Source organism: Elephas maximus, chromosome 17 (assembly GCF_024166365.1).
Source record: "Elephas maximus indicus isolate mEleMax1 chromosome 17, mEleMax1 primary haplotype, whole genome shotgun sequence".
Taxonomy (NCBI): domain Eukaryota; kingdom Metazoa; phylum Chordata; class Mammalia; order Proboscidea; family Elephantidae; genus Elephas; species Elephas maximus.
The window spans coordinates 39,885,439-39,904,093 of NC_064835.1; the positions used below are offsets into that span (position 1 = coordinate 39,885,439).

Consider the following 18,655-nt stretch of genomic DNA (forward strand, 5'->3'; position numbering starts at 1 on the left):
GTTTCTTCATCTGTAAAATGGGGATAAAAATGGACCCACCTCATAGGGTACTTGTCAAGATTAATGACATTATTCGTGTAAAGTGCTTGACACAGAACCCGGTACAAGCTAAGTGCTGAAGAAATGTTGGCAACTACTATAATTAGCTATTATCCCTGATGTGATCAGAGTGATGTATGTTTAAAGATCTGGTAAGGTTCTGCCCTACTTAAGCACCTGGATGCTCAGTGTTTAGAGAAAGGCCTAAAATCCAGCTTCAGTCTGATGCAAGCTGGGCCCAAGCTGCCTTTACAGACTCAATGGGGCATGCCTATGCTGCGGCCTCTGGACCTGGGTCTCACCGCTCTCAGCATGCCCTGGGCTGCCACACCTGTACGGCCCCCTGATCTGACAACAGAGCATTCCTTCTTTGAGACTCAGATTCTGAAGCCTTCCCCTAGTGGTTTAGTGGCTGGCCCCTCCTTCTGGCCTTGTACCATTTTGCATATGCTCCTATCATGGAACTTATCAGGTTATATTGTCATTAAATTTGTTTGTTTCTTCAGTAAAACCCCATGCCCCCCACTGCAGCACCCTGAAGCACACTGTAGGTCCGATGGCTGGCTGGCTGCTGAGTATACTGCAGTTCCAGAGCCTGCCTCCTTTTAGCAAGAAGTAAGCCGTATCACCACTACCTTTCTCCCCACACTGTAAGCTCCTTTCAAGGAGAAATTATACATCTCTAGCTAGTCTATGCTTCACAACCCATCAGTGACTGCGGTGCCACGTACCCATAGCTGTGCAAGCTACACTGACAGGCAGTGACAGAGCTGTTTTCATCGTGGCCATTAAAATGCCCTGTTCTGCTTATTACCATTTCTGCAGGGTCTCTCTGTGTGCTGTCACCCGGATTCCCCTACATTAAACCTCATCGCCGCTGAGTTGATTCTGACCCTAAAGGACAGAGTGGAACTGCCCCCTAGGGTTTCCGAGACTGTTGCCTTTATCAACCTTCACCAGAGCACCCATCCAGTGGCTCTTAGGGTCCCTTGGTACACTTAGGGCTTAGGGTCAAAGGCAGAAAGCAGCTCTGCTGCCTCAATCACAGTGGTAAGAGGCACGTGCTAACTCCCCTTCCCCCAACAGATTCCCAGCGAAAATCCTAGCTCATTTCCATCTAGCAGAACCACTGTGTTCCTGCTGAATAACACTGGTGTGAAGAAGAGCTGAGCTGGGCAGTATTTTTCCCACTAGCTTTGTAGAGCTGAGACCACTTTCTGACAGGCATCCCCACATAAACTTACAGAGCTGAAAAAAAAGCATTTGTATTTATAAACCAGAGAAAACAGAACTGGGTTCTTTTAAGTTAGCAAATAATTCTCCCAGGAAAGAAAGCTGATAGAAGACCCGTCTTAAAGCAGTTCTGCCTGGTCTAGAATAAAGAGAGATCCCCAAATTAGCATCAGCAGGAAGTTTACACTCAAGAGGCCAGAGAAAGAACAAGCCCTCGACTGATCTGGCCGCACTGAGTCTGGTCTCAGTGCACAGACAGCTCCGTAGGTGCACATGAGAGCAGCATCGATGCCCTGCCAGGTGTCACTGCCAAGAGGCGCATGCTGCTAGGAAAACAAGCCAGAGCTTGAAGCCAGGGGCCCAAGGGGAGCAGGGCCAGAGCTAGCAAGCCTTCCCACTCCTGTGGCAGATGGTACCCAACTACCAGATAGAAGCTCTCGGTGCCCCCAAGCCAGGAGCACAGAATGGGTAGAAAGAGCTGCGTTTGGGAGAGGGTGAATTTTTTACATATCTAACAGCACACCTGCTGAACATACAGGAACCCAAAATTACTGCCGTTAATGATAAAAACTGCCATAATTCGGTTGTCATCTGAGGGGAGATGAGGGGTAGGAGCTCTGTTCATCCATTAATCTCCCTTAAAATGGGGTTTCAGATGGAAATTGTCTATAACCTGTTAAGTATCCTAAGAGGCCACAGCACCCCAGGGTAACAGCTAATAGGTAAGCGTCTGGAACACAAGGTGCTCACTAAGTGTGTGTGTTCTGCCTAAATACAGGACTGAACAAATGGCTTGACACTTTGTGCTCCGTTGTCACAAAGGGGAACATCTGCACACCATGTTCCTCTCGTTCTAATGCAGGACAGCTGTGAGAGAAATAAGGCTGTACAGAAACCCAGATCCTGAATCAGAAAGCCTGAGTTCAGGCTCAGCATTGCCATCCTTCTGGATGACTATGCAAGCATCTATCTTACACCTGCTGTGTTCTAGGCCCTGCGCGCACAGAGCAGTGACACAGCAAGGCCTGTGTCGTGGAGAATATTGCTGAGAAGTTCAGCGTGCCAGGAGATGGGCCTGATCTAGTCTGCAGGTCAGGAAGGTTTCTGAAGGATGAACAGGTGGTGCTAGGTGCGGGGTGGATGTGCTAGGATGACCAGATGGCATGTGGACGCCCAGGGGCAGGGAGAGCATGGCTCAGTGCAGGCCCTCCAAGAGGATGGTACACAGGGAGAGCAAGGGAACGGCAGCAAGAAGGGGGGAGGCAGCTGGGAGACACGCCAGGCAAGGCCTTGTAAACTAGACCTCAGGTGCTGGACAGTGAGAATCTATAATAATTTTTTAAAAATAATGGTTTTTATGGGGTTTGAGACAATAAGAAGTTATAAAAACATAATAGGGAAAAAATATTCTACACTTCTAACTCACTTCCAGCTTGAAATTAAAGAATAGAGCATTAGAAAATACCTAACAGGGAGTGAGCAGACATAGGTTCTAGCTTAGCTAGCAGTGTAACCCTCAGTACACCACTGAATCTCAAGTCTCATTTTCTCAGAAGCTGAACTAGATAACCTACAAGGTGCCTTCGATTGCTGATATTTGATCATGCTATAGAGCAGAAGCAGTTGAGCCCAGCGGACAGGCCCATGGGCAGTGGTGAAGAGGCTGGCTCTAGAGCCGCACTGCCAAGGGATGCAACTTGTCTGGGCCCCAGTGTCATCACGTGTAAATAAGGACATCATTGGTACCACCTCATGGCTACTAATGAAGTCAAAGGGCTGAACCAAAGATTTCAAAGGGTGGCTCGAAAAGATAAAGTATTACAAAGACATGTGCAAAGACCTGGGGATCGAAAACCAAAAGGGAAGAACAAACTCGGTATTACCTCAAGCTGAAAGAACTGAAGAAAAAATTCAAGCCCAAAGTTGCAATACTAAAGGATTCTACAGGGAAAACACTAAATGACAAAGGAGCATTAAAAGAAGATGGAAAGAATACAGAGTGACTGTACCAAAAAGAACTGGTCACTGTTAACCATTTCAGGAGGTGGCATACAACCAAGACCAATGGTACTGAAGAAAGAAGTCAAAGCTGTGCTGAAAGGGAATAGTGAAAAACAAATCTCCAGGAATTGATGGAATACCAATTGAGATGTTTCAACAAATGGATGCAGTGCTGGAGATGCTCACTCGTTCATGTCAAGAAATTTGGAAGACAGCTACCTGGATAACCAACTGGAAGAGATCCATATTTGTGCCCGTTCTAAAGAAAGGTAAGCCAACAGAATGCAGAAATTATCAAGCAATATCATTAATATGACACACAAGTAAAACTGTGATGAAGATCATTGATACGCGGTCGCAGCAGTACATCAACAGGCAACAATCAGAAATTCAAGCCAGATTCAGAAGAGGATGTGGAACCAGGGATGACTGCTCATGTCAGATGGATCTCAGCTGAAAGCACAGAATACCAGAAAGATATTTACCTGTGTTTTATTGACTACATGAAGGCATTCGAGTGTGGATCATAACCATTTATGGAAAATGTTGCGACAAATGGGAATTCCAGAACACTTAATTATGCTCATGGGGAACTTGTACATAGACCAAGAGGTAGTTGTTCAAACAGAACAAGAGGATATTTCACAGTTTAAGATTAGGAAAGGTGTGTATTTTAGTCATCTAGTGCTGCTATAACAAAAATACCACAAGTGAATGGCTTTAACAAAGAGAAGTTTATTTCCTCATAGTAAAGTAGGCTAAAAGTCCAAATTCAGGGTGTCAGCTTGAGGGGAAGGCTTTCTCTCTCTGTCAGCCTTCTCATCAATCTTTCCCTGGACTAGGAGCTTCTCTGCGCAGGGACCAGAACTGCTTTCATGGTGGTATGAGGTCCCCCTCTCTGCAAGCTTCTCTCTTTTATATCTCAAAAGAGACTGGCTTAAGACACTGTCTAATCTTATAGATCTCATCAATATAACTACCACTAATCCATCTTATTACATCATAGTGCTAGGATTTACAACACGCAGGAAAAGCACATCGGATGACAAAGTGATGGACAATCATACAAATGCTAGGAATCGTGACCTAGCCAAGTTGAACATATTTATGGGGAACACAATTCAATCCATGACAGTGTGTGTTAGGGTTGTATTTTTTCATCATACTTATTCAATCCGTATCCTGAGCAAATAATCAGAGAAGCTGGACTACACGAAGAACATGGCATCAAGACTGGAGGAAGGGAGGCGGAGCCAAGATGGCAGAATAGACAGACGCTTCCAGCGAGCCCTCTTTACAACAAAGACCCCCCAAAAACAAGTGAAACGAGTATATTTATGACAAGCTAGGAGCCTTGAGCATCAAAGGCAAGCTTAGAAAACGAGCTAAGGGGCGGGGGGAGGAAGAGACAGTTCAGAAGTGGAGAGGAGTTACCGGACCTGAATCGTGGGGAGCCCTCAGGCACCATTCCCAGGAGCAGCAGTGGCAGCGGCGGGCTGGTACTAGCACTCGGCCGCAGTTTCCTCAGGAAGAAGCAGCCAGCCACACAGCCTACTCACACCTCCGAACAAGAGAAGAACGGCGCTCTCTGCAAAAGCTAAGTACTTGCATATATTTGACAGTGCCCCACCTCCCAAGCCTGCTTCAGCAGCTGTTGATTTCCCCGAGCCTGAGATACACCCTGCTGAGCACCTAGAGCCATCCTCCTAGCCTCAGAGAAGGAATAAATTTGCATTTGGGGGAAAAGATAATTTGCCAGCTCCACTAACCGGGGGAGCTTAGGACAGAAGCGGCTCCTGTCCAGGCATAAACAGTCCGTGGACTTTGAGCACCATTCCCCCCTGCACGGACCTCTGTGGGCCTATTTCAGGAGAACAGGCCCTTGTTGGCGGACTCCAGCCGTTTTAGCTGTGCGGCAGAGAGGTGGGTGTTTGATGTTTGACATTGCTTTGCCTGTTAAACAGGGTCCTCACCGCTGACATCGGGGCCTAAGGACTGGTAGCTCCACTCAGGTCACCCAGCCACCCGCAACAGGGTCCAAGGATAATTGGTACCTCCAAGTCATTACAACCACAAACATTGGGTGCCTATGGTCCATCTGCAGGACCCACCCATCTGTATGCTCTAGGAGTCAGGGACACACTTTCCTCAGAGACATGTGGGGGATGATTCTCAGCCCCCTGCCTTGTTCAGAGTGTGACGCCCTGCTACAACCAGATACTGGTACCTACACCAATCACCCCTGCCCCTCTAAGACTGTGGGACAGAGCCTTTACCACACACTTGATGACCAGCTACCTGGACACCTGAGCTGAATTCATACAAGAAAAGTGAACGGAATCTTAGACTGCTGATAACAGCTTTAGCCATCTGGGGACAGGACATCAGAGCTCAAAGGGTGAAAATTATCAAGCTAGCTCACTCAAGCAACCCATTTGGGTATATCAAAACAAAACAAAGGAAGAAGCTATGATACAGTAAGCAAACATAAAATAAACTAATATGATAACTTATAGATAGCTCAGAGACAACAGTCAATATCAAGTCACATAAAGAAACAGACCATAATAACCTCAACAAGCTCCCAAAACAAAGAATCAAGGGATCTTCTAGATGAAAGTACAGTCCTGGAATTACTACTGGCAGAATACAAAAGATTAACATAGAGAACCCTTCAAGAAATCAGGAAGGAAATGAGGCAATACACAGAACAAGCCAAGGAACACACAGATAAAGCAATTGAAAAAATTAAAAAGATTATTCAGGAACATAATGAAAAGTTTAATAAGCTGAAAATCCATAGACAGACAGCAATCAAATTCAGAAGATTAACAATAAAATTATAGAAGGAGACAACTCAATAGAAAATCAGAGAAGCAGAATTGGGCAAGTTGAAGGCAGAATTTCTAAACTTGAAGATAAATTACTTGGCACTAATATATTTGAAGAAAAATCAGATAAAAGAATTAAAAAAAAATGAAGAAACCTTAAGAATCATGTGGGACTCTATCAAGAGAAACAACATACGAGTGATTGGAGTAGCAGAACAGGGAGGGATAACAGAAAATACAGAGAGAATTGCTGAAGATTTGCTGGCAGAAAACTTCCCTGATATCGTGAAAGATGAGAATATATCTATCCAAGACGCTCATTTTACTCCACGTAAGGTAGATTTTCAAAGAAAGTCACCAAGACATATTATAATCAAATTTGCCAAAACCAAAGATAAAGAGAAAATTTTAAGAGTAGCTAGGGATAAATGGGAAACCCTAGTGGCATAGCGGTTAAGTGCTATGGCTGCTAACCAAAGGGTTGGCAGTTCGAATCTGCCAAGTGCTCCTTGGAAGCTCTGTGGGGCAGTTTTACTCTGTCCTATAGGGTCGCTATGAGTCAGAATCAACTCAACAGCGCTGGGTTTTTGGTTTAGGGATAAATGAAAAGTCACCTACAAAAGAGAGCCAATAAGCTCGGACTACTTGGCAGAAACCATGCAGGCAAGAAGGCAGTGGGATGACTTATATAAAAAACTGAAGGAAAAAAATTGCCAGCCAAGAATGATATATCCGGCAAAACTGTCTCTCAAATATGAAGGTGAAATTAGGATATTTCCAGATAAAGAGAAGTTTAGGGAATTTGTAAAAACCAAACCAAAACTACAAGAAATACTAAAGGGAGTCCTTTGGTTAGAAAATCAATAATATCAGGTTATTGGCCCAAGAATAGAACACTGGGCAGAGCAACTAGAAGTCAACCCAGACAGGGAAATCAAAAAAATAAATCAAGATTAAAAAACACTCAAAACGGTAACAGTGATGTTATTACGTAAAAGACGACAACATTAAAATAAGAGGGACTAAGAAATGTAGTCATAGATCTTCCATATGGAGAGGAAGATAAGGTGATACAAAGAAATAAAAGTTATGTTTCAATTTAGAAAAATAGGGATAAATAATAAGGTAACCACAAAGGAGACAAACTATCCTATACATCAAAATAAAATACAAGAAAAAAAATAGAGACTCAGCAGAACAAAATCAGCAACAACAAATATGAGGAAAGGACAATACATAAAGATAATCTACTGAGCCCAAAAAATTAAGTGGAAAAAAGAAACTATCAACAACACAAAAAAAGACATCAAAATGACAGCACTAAATTCATACCTATCCATAATTACGCTCAATGTAAATGGAGTAAATGTACCAATAAAGAGACAGAGAGTGACAGAATGGATTAAAAAACAAGATCCATCTATATGCTGCCTACAAGAGACACACCTTAGAGACACAAACAAACTAAAACTCAAAGGATGGAAAAAATATATCAAGCAAACAACAATCAAAACAGAGCAAAAGTGGCAATATTAATTTCTGACAAAACAGACTTTAAAGTTAAATCCATCATAAAGGATAAGGAAGGACACTATATAATGATCAAAGGCGCAATATAACAAGAAGATATAATCATATTAAACATGCACCCAATGACAGGGCTGAAAGATACATAAAACAAACTCTAACAGCATTGAAAAGTGAGATAGACAGCTCTACAATAATAGTAGACGTCAACACACCGCTTTCGGTGAAGAAACAGGACATCCAGAAAGAAGCTCAATAAAGACACAGAAGATCTAAATGCCACAATCACCCAACTTGACCTCAGAGACACATACAGAATACTCCACCCAACAGCAACCAAGTATACTTTCTTTTCTAGTGCACATGGAATAGACCACATTTAGGTCATAAAGCAAGCCTTAGCAGCATCCAAAACACTGAAATATTACAAAGCATCTTCTCTGACCATAAGGCCATAAAAGTGGAAATCAATAACAGAAAAAGCAGAGAAAAGAAATCAAACACTTGGAAATTGAACAATACCCCTGCCCAAAAAAGACTGGATTAAAGAAGATGTTAAGGATGGAAGAAAGAAATTCATAGAATCCAATAAGAATGAAAACACTTCTATCAGAACCTTTGGGACTGAGCAAAAGCAGTGCTCAGAACTCAATTTATAAGTGCACACATACAAAAAGAAGAAAAGGGCCAAAATCAAAGAATTATCCCTACAACTAGAACAAATAGAAAGAGAGCAACAAAGGAAACCCTCAGGCACCAGAAGAAAACAAAAAATAAAAATGAGAGCAGAACTAAATGAAATAGAAAACAGAAAAACAATTCAAAGAATTAATAAGACCAAAAGCTTGTTCTTTGAAAAAAATCAACAAAATTGATAATCCATTGGCCAAACTGACAGAAGAAAAACAGGAGAGGAAGCAAATAACGCGAATAAGAAATGAGATGGGCGGTATTACAACAGACCGAAATGAAATTAAAAGAATCATGTCAGATTACTATGAAAAACTGTACTCTAACAAACTTGAAAACCTAGAAGAAATGGATGAATTCCTAGAAACACACTACATACGTAAACTAACACAAACAGAGGTAGAACAACTAAATAGACTCATAACGAAAGAAGAGATTGAAAACATAATAAAAAAACTCCCAACAAAAAAAAGCCCTGGCCTGGATGGCTTCACTGCAGAGTTCTACCAAACTTTCAGAGAAGAGTTAACACCACTATTACTAAAGGTATTTCAGAGCATAGAAAAGGACAGAATACTCCCAAACTCATTCTATGAAGCCAGCGTATCCCTGATACCAAAACCAGGTAAAGACACCATAGAAAAAAAGAAAATTACATACCTATATCCCTCATGAACTTAGACGCAAAAATCCTCAACAGAATTCTAGCCAATAGAATTCAACAACATATCAAAAAAGTAATTCATGTGACCAAGTGGGATTCATACTAGGTATGCAGGGATGGTTCAGCATTAACAAAACAATTAATGTAATTCATCACATAAATAAAATGACAAGAATCACATGATTTTATCAGTTGATGCAGAAAAGGCACTTGACAAAGTTCAACACCCATTCATGATAAAAAATCTCAGGAAAATAGGAATAGAAGGAAAATTCCTCAACATAATAAAGGGCATTTATACAAAACCAATAGCTAACATCATCCTAAATGGAGAGAGCCTGAAAGCATTCCCCATGAGAATGGGAACCAGACAAGGATGCCCTTCATCACCACTCTTATTTAACATTGTGCTGGAAGTCCTAGCCAGAGCAATTAGGCTAGATAAAGAAATAAAGGGCACCCAGGTTGGTAAGAAGTAAAACTCTCTCTCTTTGCAGATGACATGATCTCATACACAGAAAACCTTAAAGAATCCTCAAGAAAACTACTGAAAGTAATAGAAGAGTTCAGCAGAATATCAGGATACAAGATAAACATACAAAAATCAGTTGGATTCCTCTACACCAACAAAAAGAACATCGAAGAGGAAATCACCAAATCAATACCATTTACAGGAGCCCTGAAGAAGATAAATACTTAGGAATAAATCTTACCAAAGACTTATACAAAGAAAACTACAAAACACTTCTGCAACCAAAAAAAAAAAAACCAAACCCAGTGCTGTCGAGTCGATTCCGACTCATAGCGACCCTATAGGACAGAGTAGAACTTCTGCAAGAAACCAAAAAAGACCTATATAAGTGGAAAAACATACCTTGCTCATGGATAGGAAGACTTAACATTATAAAAATGTCTATTCTACCAGAAGCGATCTATAGATTTAATGCAATTCTGATCCAAATTCCAATGACATTCTTTAACGAGATGGAGAAACAAATCACCAACTTCATGTGGAAGGGGAAGAGGCCCCTGATAAATAAAGCATTAGTGAAAAAGAAGAACTAAGTGGAAGGCCTTACTCCACCTGATTTTAGAACCTATTATGCTGCCACAGTAGTCAAAACAGCCTGGTACTGGTTCAACAACAGGAATCCAGACATCAATCCATCCACATATGAACAGTTGGTATTGGACAAAGGCCCCAGAACAGTTAAAAGGGGAAAAAGACAGTCTTTTTAACAAATGGTGCTGGCGTAACTGGACATCGATCTGCAAAAAAATGAAGCAAGACCCATACCTCACTCCATGCACAGAAACAAGCTCAAAATGGACCAATGACCTAAATATAAAATCTAAAATGAAAAACATCATGGACAAAAAAATAGGGACAACGTTAGGAGCCCTAATACATGGCATAAACAGTATACAAAACATTATTAAGAAGCAGAAGAAAAACTAGATAACTGGGAGCTCCTAAAAATCAAACATCTATGCTCATCCAAAGACTTCACCAAAAGTGTAAAAAGATTACCTACAGCCTGGGAAAAAGTTTTTAGTTACGACATTTCTGATCAGCCCCTGATGTCTAAAATCTACATGATACTGCAAAAACTCAACTACAAAAAGACAACCCAATTAAAAAACGGGCAAAAGATATGAATAGACACTTCACTAAAAAAGACATTCAGGTAGCTAACACATACACGAAGAAAAGTTCACGATCATTAGCCGTTAGGGAAATGCAGGATCAAAACTACAATGAGATTTCATCTCACTCCAACAAGGCTGGCATTAATCCAAAAAACATGAAAAAATAAATGTTGGAGAGGCTGTGGAGACACTGGAACACTTATACACTGCTGGTGGGAATGTAAAACAGTACAACCACTTTGGAAATTGATTTGGCACTTCCTTAAACAGCTAGAAATAGAACTATCAGATGATCCAGCAATCCCACTCCTTAGAATATATCCTAGAGAAATAAGAGCCTTTACACAAACAGATATATGCACACCCATGTTCAAAGCAGCACTGTTTACAATAGTAAAAAGATGGAAGCAAACAAGGTGCCTATCAACAGATGAATGGAAATGGATGAATGGATAAATTATGGTATATTCACAGAATGGAATACTACACATCAATAAAGAACAGTGATGAATCTGTGAAACATTTCATAATATGGAGGAATCTGGAAGGCATTATGCTGAATCAAATTAGTCCAGTTGCAAAGGGACAAATATTGTATAAGATCACTATTATAAGAAGTCGAGAAATAGTTTAAACAGAGAAGAAAATATTCTTTGATGATTATGAGGGGAGAGGGAGGGAAGGTGGGAGAGGGGTATTCACTAATTAGATAGTAGGTAAGAACTACTTTAGGTGACAGGAAAGACAACACACAATACAGGTGAGGTCAGCACGACTGGACTAAACTAAAAGCAAAAAGTTTTCTGAATAAGTGAAATTCTTCAAAAGCCACCGTAGCAGGGGCGGGGGTTTGGGGGCCATGGTTTCAGGGCACATCTAAGTCAACTGGCATAATAAAATCTATTAGGAAAACATTCTGCATCCCACTTTGGAGAGTGGTGTCTGGGGTCTTAAATACTAGCAAGCGGCCATCTAAGATGCATGAATTGGTCTCAACCCACCTGGATCAAGGGAGAATGAAGAACACCAAGGACACAAGGTAATTAGGAGCCCAAGAGACAGAAAGGGCCACATTACCAGACACTGCATCAGCCTGAGACCAGAAGAACTAGATGGTGCCCAGCTACAACCCATGATTGCCCTGACAGGGGACACAACAGAGAACCCCTGACAGAGCAGGAGAGCAGTAGGATGCAGACCTCAAATTCTTTTAAAAAGACCAGACTTAATGGTCCGACTGAGACTAGAAGGACTCCGGTGGTCATGGCCCCCAGACCTTCTGTTGGCCCAGGACTGGAACCATTCCCAAAGCCACCTCTTCAGACAGGGAGTGGACTGGACAATGGGTTGGAAAGAGATGCTGGTGAGGAGTGAGCTTCTTGGATCAGGTGGACACTTGAGACTATGTTGGTATCTCCTGCCTGGAGGGGAGATGAGGGGATAGAGGGGGTTAGAAGCTGGGGAAATGGACACAAAAAGAGAGAGTGGAGGGAGGGAGTGGGCTGTCTCATTATGGGGGACAGCAATTGGGAGTATGTAGCAAGGTGTATGTTAGGTGTATGTAAGTTTTTATGTGAGAGACTGACTTGGTTTGTAAACTTTCACTTAAAGCACAATAAAAATTAAAAAAAAAAAGTCTCATGAAAATGTTTACACACAGAAAAAAAAGACTGGAGGAAGACTCAGTAACAGCCTGTGATATGCAGATGACACAACTTGCTTGTTGAAAGTGAAAAGGACTTGAAGCACTTATTGATGAAGATCAAAGACTACAGTCTTCAGTATGGATTACACCTCAACAAAAAGAAAACAAAAATCCTCACAAATGGACAAATAAGAAACAACATGATAAATGGAGAAAAGATTGAAATGGTCAAAGATTTCATTTTACTTGGATCCACAATCAATGCCCATAGAAGCAGCAGTCAAGAAATCAAACGATGTATTACATGGGGCAAATCTGCTGCAAGAGACCTCTTTAAAGTATTGAAAACACAAGATGTCACTTTGAGGACTAAGGTGTATTTGACTCAAGCCATGGTATTTTCAATTGCCTTATATGCATGGGAAAACTGGACAATAAATAAGGAAGACTGAAGAAGAATTGACACCTCTGAATTATGGTGTTGACAAAAAATACTGACTGCACCATGGACTGCCAGAAGAACTAACAAATCTGTCTTGGAAGAAGTACAGCCAGAATGCTCCTTAGAAGTGAGAACGGTGAGACTTCATCTCATGTACTTTTGACATGTCATCAGGAGGGACCAATCGCTACAGAGGGCGCTCTGCTTGGTAGAGAGTCAGCGAAAAAGAGGACTCTCAAAGAGATGGACTGACACAGTGGCTGCAACAATGGGCTCAAACATAGTAATGATTGTGAGGATGACACAGGATGGGGGCCTTGTTTCTTTCTCTTGTATACAGGGTCACTATGAGTCGAAACCATCTCAATGGCACCTAACAACATAGCGTGGTCAAGGTTTAAATGCGTTAATACATGTGAAAGCACTGGGAAGAGGGCTTGACATTCAGTAAGTATTATGAACCATTCAGTCAGATATAATGCACTGTCATGTTGTCGAGTATGAAACGAAAGAACTATCTTGCAACAGAAAGTGTTTTACTGCAACTCTAGCAAATACATAATATAAGCTAGACCTAGGAGCAGCCAACTCAAATGAGTTACTTACGGTCAGGGGTGCTGATGGCTCGTTTAGTCAGATGGTTGATAGATCCACGAGACTCTTGGTTCAAGCTGTATGAAGAGCCTAGGATTAAATAGAGAAGTTTTATCTGTCCCAAACATGCCACAACAGTATGAAAAAGCATAACAACAAATGAGAAAACATGTGCAAGACATACAATAAAGTTAATATCCTCAATATTGAAGGGTTCCTATAAAGAGGCAATTCTGAAAGAAATATAAATACATGATAAACATGAAGAAAAATGTCCACTCTCACCGGGATCAAAGAAATGGAAATTAAACCAATGACATTTTTGGTCTATAAAACTCAACAAAGACAATGTAGAACTATAAATCCCAGTGTTCCTAAGGAGGAAAACGGACCCTCTAGAACGAGGGTGAGGGTGTAGTTGGGCATGAATTATGGAAGCCTTTTCAAATATTCATGGCCTTTGACTTCGGGAAATTAATCCTAAGGGTTACATATATACAAAGCTGTATGTACAAGGATGTTCACTGTGCCATTATTTCTATCAAAAAAACTGAAAAACGCCTACATCTTCAAGAATAGGGCAATAAATAAGTTGAAGTGCTTCCACAAGACAAAATGTTACAAAGCACTGGGAGAAAAGCTGTGCAGTTCTCAACTACATTATATTAAGTGTGTGTTCAGAAGCAGTTTATAAAACAATGCATACTATGATCACAGTTTTATAAGTAACACATAAAACACACGAGTGTGAGGAACAGAAAGACTGGAAGAATAAACACTTAACTGCTGAGTTTTACCTTTCGCTCTGTTTTCCAAATCTTTTATCATAAATATGCATTGTTTTATTACCTGTAACTCCCAAATCCCCAATTAATGTTATTTGTTGTAATGATAAGGAAGTAGAAACCACTTTAAATGGAATGAGAAGCAGGCTTGTTCTATTTGTGTTTTAATCTGTGGGCTCTTAGTTTCTATCTGAGACTGAAGACCAGGAGTTTTTATTACTCTCCTGGTGCCAATCTACAAGCATACCGTGATTGCTGCTCTTGTCTGAACTTCTGGAATTCAAAGTGAAAGGCAGCACTCCTAAGCTCTGACTCCGATGTCTGTTACTTGACTCCACAGCTTTCTTGACTGAGTTCAGAATTGCGATGGTGCTCAGGGACATGGGCCTGTGGAGGAGAACACACCACCAACATTGCTTTTCTAACTGCAGACCCCGGACAAAGCGAGAGTAAGCACAGGTGATCATCATCCACTCACTTCCAGGGGATCACTCATCTACACTTGCTGAGACCTCACATGGAGCACTCACACTGACAAGGCCTAGTGCAGGAGCAGGGCCTGTGAGATTCCGTGCACACCGTACCTGGCTTTGGGCATTAACACCTTCAACGGCCCAGTGTCAGGTGGAGGAAGCACAGAAGGTGCTCTACCAGTGCTTGATGTGGATGTTGAGGGATGGCTCACACCAGGGGCCACAGATGCATTTTCTTGACCAACAGGAGCTGGCACTATTTCTAAACTTGGAGTTACCTGTTAAAGAAGATAAAGAGTATTTACCTTTTAACACTTGTCTTCTACAGAATCTTCACACACATGAGCAAGTCTGTGAGTAACCTATTTTAAAAACATGTTCCCCCGGGCAAACAGAGCTTTGTCTTCAGAAGCAGCACTACTGGCAGACTGCCACAAGTAAATGTTGTGGCATTAAAGAAGAGACAAAGGAGTAAAGTCGTTGTACTCCTAATCTTTCAATACAGCAGACCTGTCTGGGTTCCTCGGCAGGAGAACACTGTGCTTCTGAGAGTGAGCAGCAGATAAGCCTAGAAATACCCTAAGTGACAATATGCTCTGGAGAGGTAGGCATGCTGGGGGAAAGACTGCAAACAAACAAAAACACCTACGGAGAGCTAATTATCTAGAATCACTGTAATCAAAGATCAGATAACCTCTCTGCCAGCTTGCTTTCTGGGCACTCAGACATTTTCCCCAACTGTCACTACAATGATGCTCCAGACAAATTCACGTGGCATGGCCTCGTGGGAGGGAAGTTGACCACAGCTAAGCTGCCTGTATACCTCACTTAAGACATGAACACGGTGGTGGCCAAAAAAAAGGAATCGCAACGGTTTAACCCAGCCTGACCTCAGATCATCTCTGGATTCTGAGAGAGATGTTGGAACAAATGATCATAAGCAGCAGCCGGGAAAGCAGGATCAACCTCAAGGTGGGTCTCTTCCTACCTGCCCCATGGGTGCCATGCCGGCTGGCTCAGCTGTCCTGTTCACATCTGGCTGCTTCGCCAGGCCCTGCTCCTGGGCTAACTGTTCATTGTACTTTTTCATGTCATATTCAAGTTCTGATGCCAGCTGTTTGTCAACTGCAAAGAAGTCCTTGATCTCATCTCGGTAATCCTGCATCACCTCCTGAAAGAGACCCAGAAGCATTCTTGGATGTTTTCTTGAATCAAAAAATAAGCTCCCTCCAACATAAAATTAAATAATAATTGTTTACCTGAGGTTTAAAATAAAAAATTATTTTGCTGACAGAAAACTATTTCTCTGACATTAATTAACAGGGTAATTAATACAATGATATATTCCTAAGAAATGCCAAGCACACTTGTATTCACCACACAAGTAAGGCATTAACTGATGGTTTTGGTCTCTTAGGAAGCTTCCTGCCTATCTGACAGCTAACAGGCAAATTCCATAGAATCATGCAATTTTAGCCTAGCACAGAATTGATAAAAGGGTACAGGACTGCCGCCAATCGCTACGCCTTTCTATCCCTGAGGCTGGGATGGGGACAGTGAGGCCTCTGGGTGGTCTCACCTGGTACTGGGTTACCACCGATTTAAAGGATCCTGTGGTCACTGAAGCAGGCCAGTCAGAAGTGAATTCAGAGGTCAGGCAGGTAGGTATGAACGGTGCTGACGTGGCTCAGACGGCCTCTGGGGTCAGTCACAGGACGTGGTGTAATCTCAAATCTGTGTACACCAGCTTTCCCCACTGACTCTCAGGAAATCAGAACTACAGTTCCATTCCCACCCTTGTGTCCTCTCTGAAGATGCTGCAGAAAAGCTTTCAGTATACCAGGTCTTTATCATTCTCAGGTCTTCAAGAGCGGCTAGGGACAAAGTCCCTTTGCTAAGAGAAAGAAACGATTTTGCCTAACACTGTTGAGGATAAAGAAAAAGCCCCAACTTTTTTTTTTTTATATAAGGGAAGTCCAAGAAAGAAAAGGCGATCTGTCAATTCTCCAGCTGCCAGTAACAGCAGGGCTAGACCTGCCGGCTTTAGTTGCTGTCAGCTGCTGTCAAGTCGATTCCAACTCGCGATGACCCCGTGTGTTACAGACTACAACTGCTCAATAGGGTTTTCAAGGCTCTGATCTTTCGGAAGTAGATACCCAGACCTGTCTTCCAAGGTGCCTCTAGGTGGGGTCAAACTGCCAACCTTTTGGCTGGTAGTCAAACAACTTGCCACTTAGAGAAGGTTTAAAATGAGGAAATGCTGTTACGGAATTAAAAGAATACTGCACCATCCTCTGTGTGGGCCTCAGAAACAGGAGACAGACTTATTTTCTTAAGTGTCTAAGTGGTTCTTAGGATCTAAGCTCTTCTTTTTCCTTCCTGAGGCTTAAAACAAGACATTAAAAATATAAAAACAATCGGAAGTTCTTTTTTTCCATACTATGAGCCCATCTCTCTCACCTTAGCTCCTCTAGGACAGAAAGCTGTTTTAGAAAGCATACTCAGTGTAATGTTGTGGTAGTCCTTTTTAAAAAAAGAAAAACGTTTTTTTTTCTTTTTAAGGAAAACAAAGGCATCACGTGAACAGGGAAATAGCTCTGCTAAGTTAACAGAAAAAAGGTTGCCTTTATATCTGCCTGAAAGTGCTGCCCTCACGCCGTTCTGTACAGACTGAGACTTTGTGGTCCTCAGCCCTCCGATGGCAGCCAGCCTCAGCAGGTATTCCCCAAGGCCTGCTGTTAAAGGGCTGTGATTTCCTGATCTTGTTCTCTGAGAAAGCGTTAAAGGTAAACACCCTAAAATAACACATGATGACCAATTTTCACTTTATCCCTCACCAAAACAAGCTCGGAGGATGATTCTCTTCTTGACCCCAGCTGAGAAAACCCTCAACATTGAATCTCATCAGAATTGTGCTCCGTATAGCCCAGTCAGCTCTTCACGACCCCAATGCAAAAGGCAAGAGTTTCAATAAAACTCTCCAACTTAACAGTTAAAAGCCTGTCTGGCAGGCATGTTTCTAAAACAGGTAACGTTGGTTTTATAGCATTTTGAGCTCAATCATTCACCGGCTATTTTAACCACACTAACTACCAGAAGATGCTGAGTGGTGGAATAGTGGTGGGCCATAACCACAAAGGTCACCACTTACCCTGAGATAAGCCATGAGTTCCCGCAAAGCTGGGATCTTACTTTTCTCCAGCATCGTCTTTAGGGAGATGATAATTGGAATAATATTTTCTATGAAATTCCTCTTCTGAACCTGTAGTAACACAAACAAGATGTATAAACTTCTGAACGACCTTTGACTTTTCCTTGACCTAATTCTTTCAGTATAGCTGATCTAGCATTTGAGGACTAAGGTACACCTGACCCAAGCTATGGAATTTTCAATCGCTTCATATGCATGCGAAAGCTGGACAACGTAAAAGGAAGAGAGAGGAAGACCTGACACATTTGAATTATGGTGTTGACGAAGAATATCAAATATACCATGGACTACCACAGGAATGAACAAATCCATCTTGAAAGAAGTATAGCCAGAATGCTTCTTAGAAGCAAGGATGGCAAGACTTTGTCTCACTTACTTTGAATGTGTTATCAGGAGGGACCAGTCCCTGGAGAAGGACGTGATGCTTGGTAAAGTAGAGGGCCAGTGACAAAGAGGAAGACACTCAATGAGATGGGCTGACACAGTGGCTGCAACAATGGGCTCAAGCACGGCAATAATTGTGAGGAGGGTACAGGACTGGGCAGTGTTTTGTTCTGTTGTACATAAGGTTGCTATGAGTCAGAACCGACACGATGGCACCTAACAACAACAGCATTCTGTATAACCCAGTGCCTTTGTTCGACTCATAGTGACCAGTCTATATAGGTTTATTTTTTATTTTTGGTTCTGTATTGTGACTGTTTTTTGTTGCTTTTGTATTGGAGACTTTATAAGCGCTGCCTCAAAACACTCAAAAGGCTTTATAAGGTAGAAGGGACATACTATTCCTGTTTCCTACATGAGGAAAAAGAATTGGAAATATGTCAAAGATCCTAACAAAAGCACCAAACCTCTGCAAACCTATCACAG

The 18,655-nt window shown here is 41.9% G+C and overlaps 1 protein-coding gene across 5 annotated transcripts in view; it reads right to left on the reverse strand.

Annotated features, from left to right (window-relative positions):
- Window positions 1–18,655, reverse strand: part of NCAPD3 (non-SMC condensin II complex subunit D3) — a 147,981-nt gene that overhangs the window by 1,564 nt on the left and 127,762 nt on the right. For all 5 annotated transcript variants that reach the window (XM_049857642.1, XM_049857643.1, XM_049857647.1 and 2 more), the window contains 5 exons: window positions 17,726–17,836; window positions 15,563–15,745; window positions 14,686–14,852; window positions 14,349–14,488; window positions 13,329–13,406 (listed from right to left, as the gene is read on the reverse strand). In XM_049857642.1, coding sequence (XP_049713599.1) covers window positions 13,329–13,406; window positions 14,349–14,488; window positions 14,686–14,852; window positions 15,563–15,745; window positions 17,726–17,836 — 679 coding nt within the window. The remainder of the gene's footprint in view (window positions 1–13,328; window positions 13,407–14,348; window positions 14,489–14,685; window positions 14,853–15,562; window positions 15,746–17,725; window positions 17,837–18,655) is intronic.